The sequence below is a fragment of the Ursus americanus genome, chromosome 2 (assembly GCF_024610735.1).
Source record: "Ursus americanus isolate L20-20 chromosome 2, mUrsAme1.1.p, whole genome shotgun sequence".
Classification (NCBI taxonomy): domain Eukaryota; kingdom Metazoa; phylum Chordata; class Mammalia; order Carnivora; family Ursidae; genus Ursus; species Ursus americanus.
The window spans coordinates 36,576,548-36,592,455 of record NC_142128.1 but is presented as its reverse complement, the minus strand read 5'-3'; the positions used below and the strand labels follow the sequence as shown (position 1 = coordinate 36,592,455).

Genomic DNA, 15,908 nt, shown 5'->3' with positions numbered 1-15,908 from the left:
TGCGGGAGGCCTGGATGCAGCCCAGTCTCAGAGGACAGGGTTCTGAGGCAGCCCCTGGGGGGCTGGGGCAGGTGGCACCCAGAGGCCTTGAGGTGAGATGGACTTGGCGGGAGACCTGGACAAAGAGCTGGAGGCCACAGCCCAGGAAGCGCTGGGGAAACTGAGGAGCCGTGAGCTGTTCCAGTCCACCTGGGACACTGCTGCCTTCATCATCTTCCTCATCTTCCTCGGTGAGTGTGGCCTTGGCCTCTGGCCCCCTCGGCCTCCTGTCCTAGACCTGGCCGAGGGCCATATCTGGACACCCGTCCTACCCGCAGGCACCGTGCTGCTCCTGCTGCTGCTCGTTTGTATCCACTGCTGCTGTCATAGCTGCTGCAGCCGCCGTGCCTCCAGACCCCAGAAGGTGAGCCCTGAGCAGGTGAGCCCCACCGGCCCCCTGGGCTGGGCAGGCGCCAGGGGCAGCCTGGAACTGCACTGGGGAGAGGAGGGTGCTGGGACTCCTGTGGAGAGGGGCCGACAGGGCACACACGAGTGAAGCCTGGACGGCCCCCTGGGCCTCTCTTGCAGGAACGCCCCAGGGGAGTGGATAACTTGGCCCTGGAACCCTAACACAGCGAGCCCACCACCCCCAAGCCCACCATGCCCCTGCCCGTGTGACCTGCTGGGCAACAGTAACAATGCCTCATTTGCCCAGAGCCTGAGTCTGGAGTGTGTTCTGAGCTTCCCGTCAAGGGGTGGGCAGTGTGGGCACTCACTGCTTTCTCCAGATGCCCACCTGCTCCCTCACAGCTTTCAGCCAGCACGACTGTCGCTCCAGGTCAGCAACTGCTGGCGGGAGGGGAAGCTGGGCTCCAGCTCGGGGGCCCGAACCCCCAGGCCGAAACCTTGTCTCCAGCCTACTCAGTCTCTTGGCAGCCTGGAGCACCCCCTCAAAGGTGGGACAGGGAGGCCAGAGGCTCCGTCATTGGGTACCCCACCCAGGTCCTGACTATCAGGGATCCCCAGCTTGGTCCTCACCCAGACAGATGGACAGACAGACGCTCCAGGTAAAGTCAGATGATCTTTATTTCCTGGAGGCCTTGTCAGGGACACAGAGCAAACACAGTTAAGGGCACCACAGTGGGTGGTGGACGGCTTCTGTCTGCCCTCCTGACTCACAGCTTAGGGCCACCACCCACTCCCCACCCTCCACTGGAGCAGGGTGTGTGGCTGCCCGTCACCATCTTGGGACAGCTCAGAAGGCAGAGAAGGTGGGGCGGGGGAGGACAGCCCTGGGCCCGGCGCCACCCTGAGTCCAAAGGTTCTTGCTGTGCAGGGAGGGCAGGGTTTGGAATGTGGGCCACCTCTGGGCTCTGCCTTCCTGACCCCCCACCCCACCTTCCTGACTACACTCTGCAAAATGAAAACCAAACCAGCATCCCTGTCTCTCAGTGGTTCCAGTGTTCATTTCCATCTGTGCAAATGTGATGGGCAGGAGGGCCGAAGAGAGAAATAAATAATAGCCCACGCTGCCTGGTTCGGTGCTGGCCAACATTCCTGGAGGGATGGGTGAGGGGGACAAGGGCCATTTCCCTGGGGGTCAGGCTCTTGGGCGCTCTGCTCAGAAAGGCCTGTAGCTCCAGTAGCTGGAGAACACGGAGATCTGGGGAGGGAGAGAGGTGGGGCGACATGGTGAGTGGAGGTGTTAGGGGGCTTGGCCCCTGTTGTACCCTGTGACCCAGGTGAGATTTCAAGGTCATTCAAGGGCAACGTGTCAGGGAGAGGGTATTGTTGCTCAGCCACACTGTGGCCCGTGTGCCTGGTGTGTGTGGAAGGTACAAAGGACCTTAAGATTTGGGGGTGCTCTGGAGGTGTGACAAGAGCCTTTGGAATCCCTCCAAAATGAAAAGGCTTAGCAGCCTGCTATCTGGCTGGCCCCATCTGTCTGAGAGAGAGGCCCGCCCCGACCCCCCAGTCCCCATGCCCCACCTTATCTTTGAGCTGCTGGCAGAGCTGCAGGGAGACAGTGAAGAAGACCAGGGCGTCGTTGAGCCATGGGATCACACACTCCACCTTGTGCACGTGGCTCACCTCCAGACGCTGGGAGCCCCACTCACTGGGGGGAGAGGGAGGGTCCCTGGGAGTGGCCTGACCAGCCCAGCCTCCCAGCCCCCCAGGTGCAGAAGGTTGGGGTCGGCAGGGTACTCCAGGGCACCGTACTTACAACATGGCCCCAGGGCTGTGAAGCACAGCGCCTCCAGCTGGGCGGAAGTTCTAAGCAGAAGAGCATCAGACCCAGTCAGGCCCAAGAGGCTGCAGGGCGCTTGGGGGTGGGGGGTGAGGGGCGTTCCCCTCACCTTGGTGGAATTGGGCTGCAGGGCGTGTAGCTGATACACGGTGAGGCAGAGCTTGTTGAGGTTGATGTAGACGTTGACAAGGAGGTCGGAGGGCAGGGCAGGGGCAAACATCCGCTGGGGACAAGGACCGGGCAAGCAGGTGGGGTGAGGGCCAGGCATGCACAGCTTCCCCAGAACTGCCTGGGGGACCCCATTCCCCAGCCCATGGACTAGGGCATCCAGACTCTTCCCAGGTGCCCCCGGTAGCTTCCTGCACCGGCTTGGGAACCCCTGACCCAGTCCGGGAGTATTCGGGGGATGCAAGATAGAAGCCAAGGACCTTATCCTAGAAAACCGTGCATAGACCTGGACCTCTGACTGACAACAGCTTGGGGTTTCCAGGACCCTGTCACACCCCGTGTCCCTCCCAGGGGCAAGCTGGGCTCTTCAGTGGGGATTCCCTCTCCTAGAGCAGGGGCTGGCCTAAGGCACTGACCGTGAGGCCACTGGCAGCGATCTCAGGCAGAGTAAGGGTGGCCGGGGTGGTGAGCCGGTTGCGGGCTCTGGTCAGCTGCAGCATCACGGCGTCCATCAGCTGTGGGGAGGGGGCTGGTCATAGCAGCTGCGAGGGCAGCCCCCGCCGTCCCGCATAGGGAGTGACCAAGTCATGGTAGCTCCCAGCTTCTGCCTGAACCCCCACAATGTGGGGCTTGTTAAAGGTGCAGGTGTTTGGGCTCCAGCTGCGGGTGGGGGACGGGATGTCTGCACCGTTGACTATCCGTCCAGAGATTCTACTGCATGGGACCCTGGGTGTGGGCCAATGGGGAATGGAAGATGGACGATCTCTGGAGTTAATCCCAGGGGTCCACGAGGGCTTTGTGGATGGGGGTGCAGGCAATGAAGGAGCTTAGAGGGAGGGGCCTTCATCCAGGTTGGGTGCAAGGAGCCAGGGGAGGCTTCCTGGAGATGAAAGGATGGGTAAGTTGAGGTTTTAAGGTGGGCACCGGCCCCGTTTTCAAAGATGAAGCTCCAAAGAGGTAAGGTCACATAGCTAGTGAACAGTGGAACTATCTGGAACTCATCCTTTTCCTTTGACACGGACCAAAGCTCTGGCCTGGACTCCTCAGAGCCCCAATTTCCACTGTTTCCAGATGTTGCCATGGGGATGGGATGGGGGTGACCTGGGTTTTAGGAAAGGGAAATTTTGGGTGGAGGCATGGGGGCCGCACTGCCTACACCCAGGGTGGTCACAGTTCTGGAGGGACCCTAGTCCATCTAGTTCTAAGTTTTCACAGGAGGACTCAGAGGTCCAAAGAGGGTAGGTGAATCACCTAAAGACACACAGCAAGTCAGAGACAGAGCTAAAGCCTGAATTTGGGGCATATAAGCACAGCTCTTCCTTCCACACTATATGAATTCACTCTCCAAATTACAAGGGTTTCTCTGTGCCGTAGCAGCTACTATTCACTGAGCATTTGCCAGGGACTACTTCACCTGCATCATCACATGGCCCCCTTTTGTAGGTGAGGCTAAGGAGGCACGGAATGGCTAAGAAAGTGACTTGAGGTTGCACAGCTTACAGTGGAGGCCCTGGGATCAGAACCCAGGTCTGAGTCTGGAACCTGGGCTGTGAAGCATTTGACTGTGGCTGCATGGACATGTGTACACTGAGAGGTGATGGGTCGACCAGCAGCTGCACCTGAGGATGTGGGGGGCAGAGCTCTCCAGGGGCCTGGTCAGGGGTCAGGGCCAGTGGTAGGGATCCTGCTTTTCCTGCTCCTGCAGGCAGCTCACCTTGAGGACCTCTGCTCCTGTCCTGAACTGGTAGCTTTCATCCCGGTTGGCAAGGAGGTAAATGGCCTGGCTTACGTGGTTCCTGGCATCCTGGATCTGAAAAGAATGACCACTGAGAGGTCAGTGGGCTGGGCCTTAGGAGGAAGAGATGCCAATTTCACAGTAGCCACAGTCTCCAGGGCCCCAGATGAAGGGCCCTCACCCCAGGGGTCGTCCTCCTTGGATGGGTGGGGTGGGTACTGCCTGCCTGAACCCTCCCCGCCAGCTGTCCTCTCTGTGCCCTCTGAAAGCCAGGCCCTGACTGGGTGTTGGGCACATGGCACAGACTGTGGCAGGCCTGCATCACATAGCTCACCTTCTAAAGGACAGATGGTAGCAGAGCAAAGGCACAAGATAGGAATACACCGAGTGACTTGCATAAGGACAAGAGGGTGACTCTGCAGGATGGGGGAGGAGGAGCCTCTTTAGCTGGAGGTCAAGGGAGGCTCCATGGAAGTGCCTCTTGAGCATCACCCAAGTGATGAGAAAAGCAGCAAGAGAGGGCTCCAGGCAGAGTGATGAGCATGGACAAAGGCCCTGAGGTGGAGGGGCAGGGTCCAATCACACAGGAGCTGGTAGGGAGAATGGACTTTGTCCCCAGGAGACAAGAGAAGCCCCTGGAGGCTCTGGGAAGGGGAGTTCCTTGTTCAAGAGGATCCCTGTGGTTCCCATTGGGGCCCAGGGACCCATAGACAGAATAGGTTCCCACCTCCCTGCAGCCTAGGCTCTGGAGCCCCAGGCACTGTCTGCCCCAGCTTTGCTGCTAGGAAACACCCTCCCAGGCTTGCTGTGGCTTTAAATCCCCCATGGCCACCCCACGAGGCCTCATTGCAGCTCAGGCCTGCCCCTGCCTGCCCTGTGGCTTGAGCCCTGGCAGGGGAAGGGCCCAGTTACCTGCTGCAACTTCCACTGCTTGTCCTCTCGGAAGGCGAAGTGCAGCAGCTGGTTGTTCCGGGGCATCTTCAGGTTCACGTCCTGACGGGCCAAGAGCGTATAAGCAGGAGGATTGCTCTCCTGCTTTTGGCCACTCTGAGCCCTTGAGCAGGGGGCAGACATGGGGAGCGTGTGTGGTGGCTCAGGCCCCGGTCATTCCACAGGGCAGAAAGTCTCCCAGTCCCATGGCCATTTGGGGTGTAAACAGGGAGGTCAGGAAACAGGAACTCAGGCCCAAGAAGAACCACAAAGAAATGAAAGGGAAAAGAGACAGAAAGGGGAAGGTGGCCTCAGCTGGGAGGAGGTGTGACTATGGGCAGAAAGGGAGCCTGGGTACAGGCCAACAGACTGAACACCCACTACTGGAGGAGAGGCACCTTCCCCCACATACTGGCGCCTGGCACAGACGGAGCTCAGATGTTGGCTGATTCCACTTTGAACTGGGGCCAGCCTAATCCCGCCATTGCCCACACTTCACTGGGCCCAGACTGAGGGCCGGGCCGTGTGCAAAGCATCCCCATTCCTGCACCTCTCACTGAAGCCACACACCAATTCCAGAGGAGGTTTGGCGGAATGAGTTGTTATTTTAGAAATGAGGAAACTGAGGCCCAGAGAGGTCAAGGATCCTGCCCAGGGTCACAGAGCCAACTGGTAAAGGCAAAGCTCAGCAGGAGACCCTCACACTCTTCCCCACTGCATCCTCTAGCAGCAGGGAAAGGGAAGAGGGACTGGGGGACTCACCGCCTGGCTCAGCGCGTCCCCTTGCAGAGTCAGCACGCCCTTCACCTGGTCTGTGCTGCAACACGCGGGGGTCAGAGCGATGCCTGCAGCTGCCCTTTCCTACCACCTAGCCCTCCCAGCACGTTGTCCCCGGCTGTCCCACAGCACACCCTCTGGATGTTGGGGCTGAAATCAGTCTGCATGGCAGGGCCTTGGCTGTGCAGCCTCTCTTAGAGGGTATCCCAGGTGTCCCCCTCACAAGCAGTCCATCCCTCTTGTTTCTGCTCAGCCCCAGCTCACCTACAGCTGCCAAGGATGAAGTTCTCTTGCTTGGCAGGCGCCTCGGTGCCTGTACCAGAGCATGACAGAGTGAAGCGGAGCGAAGCCTCCTGGAGGGGCAGAGGGAAGTGGAGTAAAGTTCACCCAATCCAGCTCACCACTCCTTCCAGACGCCCCATTCCTGGATTAGCGAGGGGAGGGCCAAAGTGGGCTAGTCTCATGGAATACCATCACAGTCAAGCCTTCAGGACACCTTCCCATTTCTCTGGCCCCTCACCCACCACCTGAGTTTCAGGTCCTACCAGAGTTGATAGCTGTTCCTTCCACATTCCCTGGACGCCTACCTTGGCCCCAACTCAGGGATATAGAACAAAAATGACCTCCAGGCTTGGTTAAGATGCTCAAGTGTGGGGAGCAGAGTCAGGGAATGACGGTACTCATGGTAACTCGAAATTCTGGCCATACCAGGCAAGGCCTGGACATTTTTGTGAGTTGACTTATCTTCACTACAGCCCCGTGAGGCCGGTACTGCAATCTCGTTCTTGCGAAAGGGAGGCCCCATGAGGTTGAGTACGATGCTGGAGACCTTGAGATCACAGCTTCAAAGGAAGCATTCCTCGACCCCAACCCCGACTCCCTAGCCGGGGGCTCATTCCAGGCCCACCCCACCACGCTCACACAGCTGCCTGTGATTAAGCGGGCAATCATGTAGTGGTGCCCCGACTGGACGCCAAGTCCACTGGGGCAGGGCCTGGTCGGCACAACGTGCCTCGCGTCCACAGCAGGCGTTCGGAAGGCAGGCGTGGTGGCCTGGGAAGGAGCCTTACCTTGAGGATGTCCTGCAGCTGCCTGAGCACGGCGTGCACCTCGTCGTGCAGCAGCCAGCGGAACTCCTCCTCCTGCCAGGACAGGCCGGCCGTCAGGGCCCGGGCCCGCCGCCCCCCGCCCCGCCCCGCCCCGCCCCACCCGCGCGCCTCACCAGCACCGCTCGCTCTGCCGCCGTCGCTGCCATCGCGGTCGCCATCGCCGCCGCTCGCCGCCCAGCGACCGTCACGGGCCCGCCGTCCGGCCGAGGTTCTGTAGCGGCCGTCAGTGCGCCCGCGGCGCCCGGGCCCACCCTCGTCAACGATTGGCTGCGCGCGCGCCCGCCCCGCTCCCGGGCCCCCTCCCCCGCTTCCGACCGGCCGAGCTGCCGCTCCGAATCAAGGCTAGCGGCTGCGCGAACCCGCCTGCGCCTGCTTTCCCTAGCCGCAGCCGGGACCTACCGCGGGCGCTGCACGCTCGAGCGCGCGTCCACGGCCGCTCTCGGGCTGGAGCGCGGCGGCCGTTTGTCCCGCCCCTTCCCAGCTCTGATAGGACGCCCTGCTCCGCTTGCGCTCATTGATTGGCCAACGGGATGGCTTGTTCTCGCCGCCCCCGGCGATAGGCCGGCGGGGCAGCCTGTTCTGCTCGGGCTTCGCCCTCCGCGCGCTGAACTCTCGGGTTCCGTTGGGCCGACAGTCCCGGCGCTTCCGGCCCTCCTCCCTCCACCGCACCGCGCTGTGGGTTTGGGCGCAGGCAGTGGCCACTGCCGAGGTAATCAGTCACAGTTGTGTTATCAAGAAACGTTTTATTTTGCTTGCAGTAGCTTTTTGTTAATTGCACAAAATCATGTTTTGTTTTTGCCATTTAAACATTATCACACAATCCTAAAGACAAATGTTCATTAAAAACAAAGCAAAAATAAAAATTCACAACCTTAATTATCTAGATTTGTCATTTAAAGGAAGTTTAAAGAAAAAAAAGAGTCGCGGAAGAGGGGCTTTCTTACAAGCTTTTTCACAAGTGTCACATTTTCTCCTAAAAGGGAAGGATTTCAAAACAGAGGTGAAATAGCTTAAACAGAAATACTCATAAAAAGAAACTTTACAGAATTGTCAACAATATTAAGACAACATTGACTAACCAGTTTCATTACAGTATCTTCCCCACCCCCACCCCCCACCCTTCCCGAAGTGTCCGGCTAGGACTAGAACAGGCTTTGTGTTCAGACAGAAAAGAATTCCAAATCCCAGTGAAGTTATGCCAAAACACACAGGCAGCTTCCCTGCCCTCCCCCTATGTCTTCTGAGATCCCCTAGCCTGTGTTCTGATCAGCAGAGAAGGGCCAAGGTTGGGGGGCGGGGGAGGGCCCCACACCAGTGTGGTCTCATTCTATATGTTCACTAGAAATGCTGATCTGCAAAGTGTAACTTTGGAAAATGTCACCCATGCAGAGGGAGAGAACACTGACATCCTTTAGGTGACTTCTCCTTGTTTTTATGCCACATTCCAAGCCCCTCTGGTCCCCTATCCAAGGAGAAATGTTAGGGTCTTGAGGATATCTTAGATCCACCTCTTAGGGTCAGATAGTTCAGGTTGGGTCAGGCCCAGTTCTCTTCCCTCCCAAGAGACCCTGGGGCCCTGGAAGCATCGAAGACCATGCTTCTGGCTGAAGTGAAGACACTCATTCCTGTTTCAAGAGCTGAGCCTAAGAAATGGCCGTCGTTGGTAGGACTGGGTCTGGGCCAAAGGGACAGACAGAAACACTGTCTCCATGGGAAGAAAAGGAGGAAGGGAGAATGAAGAGGTGGGCAGGCGGAGAACATGTGGAGGAGCAGGCTGGAGAGGGTGGGACTGCTGTGAAGGGACCCAGTCAGAGTGACTCCTCAGAACCAGGAGGGAGTCTGCAGCATAACGGAAAACGGGAAGGAACCCCACTCTCTTCCCTCTTCACTCCTCCCTGGTGGCCCTCAGGATCCCCTTCCCAAGGGCTGGAATGCAAATCCAAATACTAAAAGAGCCTGGTGAGGAGTGAACTCCCCCTACACCAAAGCAAGGAAGTCTAATCCCAGCCCAGGGCTCCGCAGTGACGGTGACTTCTGGGACAGGTGCTCTGGACAGAGCAGCGAGGAGCGCAGGCTTCTGTGAGGCTCACCTAACGTGCTGGCAATCTGCTGCTCTCCCCAGAGAGCGAGAGCCGTGTGTCTGCTCAACTTTGCCAATCTCTTTTCAGTTCACAAAGGCATTTATGGAGAGTTGGTTGCACATTGGTAGCTTAAACACGACAATCCTCATCAGCTGGTCACCTGAGGTTGGAGAGCCCATGAGGACCCTCTGTTTGGAGTCGATGCTGGCTCATCTTGACCCAGAGCCTCTCTCATGCGCAGGATCCAGTGGGGGGATGTGGACATAACCACAGCCTCTTCACTCTGAGGGAAGGAAGCAGTGGAAAGGCTTCCAGTTCTTACTGCTGATTCTAGTTCCTCGACTGGAAAGGGTCTGAGATAAGACAAGCTCAGAAGGAAAAAAAAAAAGCCAGGCAGCAGTTTCTGGGCAGCTTCTATCCTGGGGCGAGAGCCAGTGTGTGGTGTGTAGGGGTTTTGTGTGTGTGTGTGTGTGTGTGTGTGTGTGTGTGTGTGTGAACACACAGCGACCTAGTCCAGGCCCAGTGCCCAGCTCAAGAGCTTTCCCAAAGGCCAAACCTGCTGACACCCCTCCCCTCCCCAGGACCTCTAGGGGAGGAGTGACGCTGTGTGCTGTGCTGATGGCAAGTCTCAAAGTCTGTATAAAAGGAGATGGAGACAGGTGGACTGGTCCAGAGTTAAGTCCCAGGACCCCAACCCCATGTGAGGAGGAGGGGTCAGAAGGAAGATTGGGGGTGGGGTATCGAGGGCTTAGTGTATATAGGCTCGGTACACGGCAGACATGTCGTTGTCAGACTGGTCCAGTGCCTTGGCTCTTTTGTACACCTGGAAAAAAAGGAGACGGGCTCAGTCTCTGGCCACAGAGCTGACTTAAAGACACAATCTGCTTTGTGGAGGTAGTTCTAGATGCGGTCAGGCAGGCAGGCTCTGGAGTCCAGGCTGTCTGGGTGCAGCTCCTGGCCACCCTCCACTGATCTTGAGCCAAGTGCCTCACTTTCTGTCTTCATCACTACTCCTTGATGTCATGGAGAAGATAACAAGGTTATCATGAGGACTACATGGAGCGAGGGAGGTAAAGTGCTCAGAGCCTTGTTAGTAATTATAATCATGTCTCTTCCTGCCTCCTGGGTCTTCCTTCCCGTGTTATTCTCTGGGCCGCTATCCTCGCCCTTCCCTCTGTATGGGACGCCTTTCCCTAGGCATGGCTGGCTCCTTCCCAGTCAGCTCCAAGGCCTTCCCTGACCAGCCTATGTAAAGCAGTGGCTGTACCACTTTATCCTGGTCACCTCTTCTTACTCTGTTCTATTTTATTCATACTTCTGACCTTCAGAGATTCTTGTTTAAATACCTATCCGCTTATCTTGTGCCTCATTCCATTAAAATGTAAGCTCCACAAGGAAGGGAACAGGCGGCCCCTCAACATGTCCCCAGAGCCTAGAACAGTGCTTGGCAGCTGACAGCCACTCCAGAGCCACTAGGTGACTACTATGAACGAGTGTGAAGAGAATTAAAAAGCCATTCAAGCAGGTAGTGTGGCATCCAGGCACACTGAGGAAATGGAGTTGGATACAAGGTTCCTCCCACACAGTCAGCTGCATCTTTGTCTTTTTTTAAACATAGTCCAGTTGAAGCCACGATAATTGCGTGTCCATTATAGCTCAGGTGTAGCTGTCAACTCAAAATGAAGGCTAAATAAAGACCTTTTCAGAGAAAAGAAAACAAATTGTTGCCAGCAGACCTGCATTACAGGGAATGCTGAATTAAAAGTTCTTCCAGTTGAAAGGAAACAATACCAGAGAGAAATTCAAATCTTCAGAAAAGAATGGAGAACACTGGAAATGGTAAATTAGAGAAATACAAAATTATTTTTTCTCTTAATAAAAAAAATACATATGACCACTTAAAACATTCCAACATTGTCTGGTAGGTTTAGAACAAAGGCCGATGTAACACACAGGACATCTATACCCCAAAGTAGTGGTTCTCTTGGGGCACCTGGGTGGCTCACTTAGTGGCTCAGAGCATCCGACTCTTGATTTCAGCTCAGGTCATGATCTCAGGGCGTGGGATCAAGCCCGTCAGGCTCCACACTCAGTGTGGAGTCTGCTCGTGCCTCTCCCTTTGCCCCTCCCAACTCCTGCACGTGGGCAGGCATGCTCTCTCTCTCTCAAAAAAAAAAAAAAAAAAAAAAAAAAAAAATCTTAAAAAAAAAAAAGCAGGGCTTCTCAAACTGGGGTTATTTTGCCCCAGGGGACACGTGGTCATGTCTACAGACCTCTTCTCAACTGAGGGGGCATTGCTGGCTTCTAGTGGGTATAGGACGGGGATGCTGCTAAATACCCTGCAAGGCGCAGGACGGCTCCGGCAACAAAATGGCAACAGTGCCCAGGTTAAGAACCCTTGCCTTAAAGGAGGAGGGAGGGCAGGAGAGGGAAAGGGATCTATGTTTTATGTGAAGAGGTACAATATTAACTCTAAGTAGGCCGTGAAGTTAAGGATATTGCATATCCTTGCATACTGCAATCCCTAGAGCAAAGATAAAAGAGAAACAATGTGTTATTAAAAAGCCAATAGAGAAAATGGAATTCTAAAAACATTCAAATAATCCAAAAGGCAGTAAAAAAGGAGGGACAGACAAAAGCCAGAAGGGACAAATAACAATCAAATGATAAAACGGTAGCTCCAAATCCAACCACACATCAATAGACTTTAAGACAAAGACTAAATGTTAATGGACTAGTTAACCTTAAGACCCTCAACACTGGGCTCCTGTGAGGAGACTAAATTCACACCTTCCAGAAAGCACCATGCTCCACTGAGAAATTAACCAAAATATCTGTTTTCAAGCCAACGAATCCTGTAGAGTCAGGGTAGAGGCAAGTCAGAAATCACTTCAGAGAAAGCTGCCAATACAAGCCACACGCAGAACCCTTCAGAAGTAACTTCTGTTAAAGACAATCGACCAAAAAAAATCATATGAAATACACAGAGACGTCCACTGCTAAGAGAGAATCCAAGGCAAAACCAATAGGAGGAACGTGAAACTGTCGTGCAACCTGAAAAGGTGAAGTAAGTTCTCTGAAATGTTCAGGCAGACAAGGAAGGGACAGGACACTGATTACACATTATGAAAAGCCAAGTCTGAAAAGAGCAGAACTGTGTTTACTTCTTTGCTGGAACAAGCCACTTGAGACTTCTATTTAACTTGAATGAACATGTGTATCCTCTTACAGTACTTGGAAGATACAACCTCTAAAATAAATGAATTTATGTGTTTCATATACGTGTTTTACACAAAATACAGTTTTGACTGTAACTCTACAGTAATGAAGTACTGCTCAGCTTTTTTAAGGTTACCCTTCCGTCGGGCTGAGAAAACCGACCTTCTAAACAACTGTTTTTGGGGACCCTGCCTGGCTCAGTTGGTAGAGCACACAACTCCTGATCTCAGGGTCGTGAGTTCGAGCCCCACATCAGGTATACAGATTACTTAAATTTATTAAAACAAACACCCCCCGCCAAACCTGTTTTCAAAAATTCAAAAAGTGCATATGTAGGTGCTTTGTTGTCACTCAAACAAATGTTAATGACCAACACTCCAATTAATAGGCAGACACTGTCAGAATGGATAAAAATGCAAGCCCCAATGACAGACTGTATACAGAAGATACAATTTAAATATAAAGACACAAGCTGAAAGTAAATGAATGGAAAAAGATATACCTGAAAACAGCAGCAGCTATAGTAGAACCGGGCAATAGGCTTCAAGACAAAGGTCAGGAGGGACATTTCATAATAATAAAAGGGCAAACTCATCAGGAAGACATGACCATCACAAATGGCTAAGAACCCAATCACAAGAGTTTCAAAGATGATAAAGGGAAAAACAGACAATGCTACAATCATAGTTGGAGATTTGAGTATCTCTCTTTCAGCAACTGAAAGAACTAGAGAAAAAGACCAGTAAAGATGATCTGAAAAAACACCACCAAACCTCAACCTGATTCTCTGCAGAACAGTCTTCGTAAGTGCACATGGTACACCCACCCAGACAGACCATCTGTTGGGCCACAAAACAAGTCTGAATAAATTTAAAGAGTTAAAAATCACACACGATGGTTTTTTTTCTTTTTAACCACAATAGAGATACATCAGTAATCAATAACCAGTAGATTCGTAGGACACCTCCAATTATCTGACACACTTTTAAGTAATCCACAGGTCAAAGAAATCACAAGGGAAGTAAACATGGCTCAGAAGGAAACGTATGCTTTTAAATGCTCCTGTCTAGACTCAATGACCTGAGCTTCTACCTCAAGAGGTGAGACACAAAGACACACAAAGCGAAGAGAGGGGAGGAAGACTAAACACAAAGGGAAGGCTGCCAGATTGGGCCCCGCCTCTTGCAGTTACCTCATTGGCTGCAGCTGCCATAGGAGTAGGATGGTTGACGGCATCCCCCAGGGCAATGGCTAAGCGGAGATCCTTCTGAATGTACTTCAGGTAGAAATCAGGCTTAAAGTTCCCTTGCAGGATATCTGAGGAGGTGAAGCCAATGTATCAGAAGAATTAAATGGACCCTAACTAAAAAACTATCTGCTGTACCGTCAGGGCTCAACATCTAGCATTTCTTCCCTCTTGGACACCGAAGAGATTGGTTCTCAGTCAGTACCCCCAAATCCCATCTGCCATGTGTCTGGACCCCCCCCCCCCCGACAGAGGGCATGGACTGATTCGAGAGGGTGCATCTTTCACACCAGTTAGCCCTTGAAGAAGAGAATGCTCTGTGACTGCGTCCTGACCGTTTCTCAGGTCCAATCACAACTAAAATGCAAGAAGGGAGGCCAAAGGCAACTTACTTTGGCACTTCTGGTCCAGGAAGATGCTGGCCAACTGTCCCTGATTGAGGATGTCCAAGAGTGTCTGCTGGGACTGGCCTGTCACTTGGGCCAGGGTTAACCCCTCAGCGATGGTGGCCATGAAGCTTCCCTGTACCATGTTCACGATCAGCATCATCTTGGCTGCGTTGCCAACCTCACCTGGCCAGGGCAGAGAATCCCGGTCACTTCCCAAGAATTCTGAGGGCAGGGACTTTCTGCCCACCCCTGCTCGGACCCACCTCTACACCCAGGGGAGGCCCCATTCACCTGCCCCTGACAGAACTGGCTCTGACCCTTCGGGCTCTTCCTCCTTCCAGGCACTGATTGTGCAAGTCAAAGGAAACCTTCCCACGGGGGCCCCAGGCAGAGAGGCCGTGCGGGACTGACGCTGTCATCAATGCAGTCTAGAGGGGATGTGGCCCACCCAGCCTCCGGGCCTGCAGTGGCCCGACGGGTGGGCAGGCATGTTACCTAGAAAGAAGGAGGTCTTCCCCATTGCCTGGAAGCAGCTGCTGCAGTCCTCATACAAGCCCCTGTCTCCGGCTGCTAAGATCACCAACATCCCATCATTAGACAGCTGCTGATTCCCTGAGACTGGGGCTTCCAGAAAGCGGCCCCCCCTGGACACAATCACCTGGAAAGGAAAGTCATAGCTTCTGAAGGCCTTGCCTCTCATAGAGATTTCAAATGGGAACACCTGGCCCTCCACACCGAGGCCCTAAACAGATGCCTGAATTCATGTAGTAAACAGAGAAGTGGGGGTCTCCCCAGATTCCCAGACGCAGAATTTCTTGCAATGACCAAGCATGACCATACCAATGGCCTGGTGGACCACACCTCCTCCAGACACTGCCCGTCTCTGCTTCAGCCACTCTCAGAACACACAGGGGCCAGAAGTCACCACCCCCTCACTTGGCCTAGCAGCTCAGGAGGAAGAATACTGTTAGTCACAACTGTAGATGGCTGCTTAAACCAAAAAGGCCCTGCCAGCAGCCTGGATTGCTTCTCATTGCGGGGCTGGCAGCTACAGGACCTAATGCCTGTCCCAGCCGGACAGCACCTCTCCTCTCACGGCTGTTCAGATTAGCTGTGGCTCTGAAAGTAGAAAGTGAAGACAGGCTAGTCCCAAGGCTACAGGCCTCTCATCCTCTCCTGGCTTGGTTCCTACAGTAACCAAGTTGCCTACACTCAGACATAATCAATCAGCCTGAATCTTGGGCTCCAACTGCCAAGGACGCTGGAGGGCCAGCATGAACGAGGCCGCTACCTGGGCCAGCTCGGTGACTGTGTCAGCATCCACTGTTGACATGTCCACGTAGCACTTCCCGGGGCGGATCCCCTGCAGCACACCACTGGGGCCCAGCACCAGCTGTGGGGACACAAGGGAGAAGCAATAGCCCAGGCTCCCAGCCAGACATCCAGGAGCCCCTTAGACCTAAGGTCAGAATCCTATTACTTTTTTGGCTCACCTCCTGATTAGGAGCTAAATATTAAGGCTGAAAGGGGGCTGCAAGTAAATAAGCATAAGAGAGAAAAATACCTCTACTTTATTCCCATTTATCTTCAAAAAGAATACGTGTGTGTTCCTTTTTACTGAAAACCTCCCATTTAAACGATAACCTCAGTATTTTCTTGGGCTTCTTTGGATTTACTTGGATTAAGCTAGTTACCAATTTAACAAGATGACTATCATACCTGAACTTTTATTTATTTATTTTTTAAAAAGATTTTATTTATTTATTCGACAGAGATAGAGACAGCCAGCGAGAGAGGGAACACAAGTAGGGGGAGTGGGAGAGGAAGAAGCAGGCTCATAGCGGAGGAGCCTGATGTGGGGCTCGATCCCATAATGCCGGGATCACGCCCTGAGCCGAAGGCAGATGCTTAACCGCTGTGCCACCCAGGCGCCCCATACCTGAACTTTTAAAACGTACAAATACAGCTATAGCTAAACATAGGATCTCGCCACACGAACCCAAATAAGAATACATGGGGATGGTCAG

General features: G+C 53.9%; 3 protein-coding genes across 14 annotated transcripts in view; 1 reads left to right on the top strand and 2 right to left on the bottom strand.

Annotated features, from left to right (window-relative positions):
* Positions 1 to 97: 97 nt before the first annotated feature.
* Positions 98 to 1,511, top strand: SMIM22 (small integral membrane protein 22). Of its 5 annotated transcripts, none has more exons than XM_045783953.2 (3): positions 98 to 230; positions 318 to 403; positions 568 to 1,511. In XM_045783953.2, the coding sequence occupies exons 1-3, from the start codon at positions 98 to 100 to the stop codon at positions 607 to 609; spliced, it is 261 nt and encodes an 86-aa protein (XP_045639909.1). In that variant the 3' UTR covers positions 610 to 1,511. The 5 variants fall into 5 exon arrangements, with proteins under 5 accessions (XP_045639909.1, XP_045639908.1, XP_087726922.1 ...); XM_045783952.2 differs by having other exon boundaries at positions 318 to 418; XM_087870796.1 differs by having other exon boundaries at positions 318 to 1,511.
* Positions 1,048 to 7,366, bottom strand: ROGDI (rogdi atypical leucine zipper). 2 transcript variants are annotated; one of them, XM_045783950.2, is made up of 11 exons: positions 7,060 to 7,366; positions 6,908 to 6,979; positions 6,102 to 6,190; positions 5,823 to 5,877; positions 5,043 to 5,123; positions 4,110 to 4,205; positions 2,812 to 2,910; positions 2,337 to 2,450; positions 2,204 to 2,253; positions 1,969 to 2,095; positions 1,048 to 1,642 (listed from the first exon to the last, which is right to left on the bottom strand). In XM_045783950.2, the coding sequence occupies exons 1-11, from the start codon at positions 7,102 to 7,104 to the stop codon at positions 1,601 to 1,603; spliced, it is 870 nt and encodes a 289-aa protein (XP_045639906.1). In that variant the 5' UTR covers positions 7,105 to 7,366; the 3' UTR covers positions 1,048 to 1,600. The 2 variants fall into 2 exon arrangements, with proteins under 2 accessions (XP_045639906.1, XP_045639907.1); XM_045783951.2 differs by lacking the exon at positions 6,908 to 6,979.
* A 2,038-nt stretch (positions 7,367 to 9,404) lies between these two features.
* The window catches only part of GLYR1 (glyoxylate reductase 1 homolog), a 31,941-nt gene continuing 25,437 nt past the window's right edge, over positions 9,405 to 15,908 (bottom strand). For 5 of the 7 annotated variants that reach the window (XM_045783941.2, XM_045783943.2, XM_045783945.2 and 2 more), the window contains 5 exons: positions 15,173 to 15,274; positions 14,377 to 14,539; positions 13,885 to 14,064; positions 13,439 to 13,563; positions 9,405 to 9,850 (listed from right to left, as the gene is read on the bottom strand). In XM_045783941.2, coding sequence (XP_045639897.1) covers positions 9,776 to 9,850; positions 13,439 to 13,563; positions 13,885 to 14,064; positions 14,377 to 14,539; positions 15,173 to 15,274 — 645 coding nt within the window. In that variant the 3' untranslated portion in view covers positions 9,405 to 9,775. The remainder of the gene's footprint in view (positions 9,851 to 13,438; positions 13,564 to 13,884; positions 14,065 to 14,376; positions 14,540 to 15,172; positions 15,275 to 15,908) is intronic. The other 2 variants (XM_045783942.2, XM_045783944.2) reach the window with 1 other exon arrangement.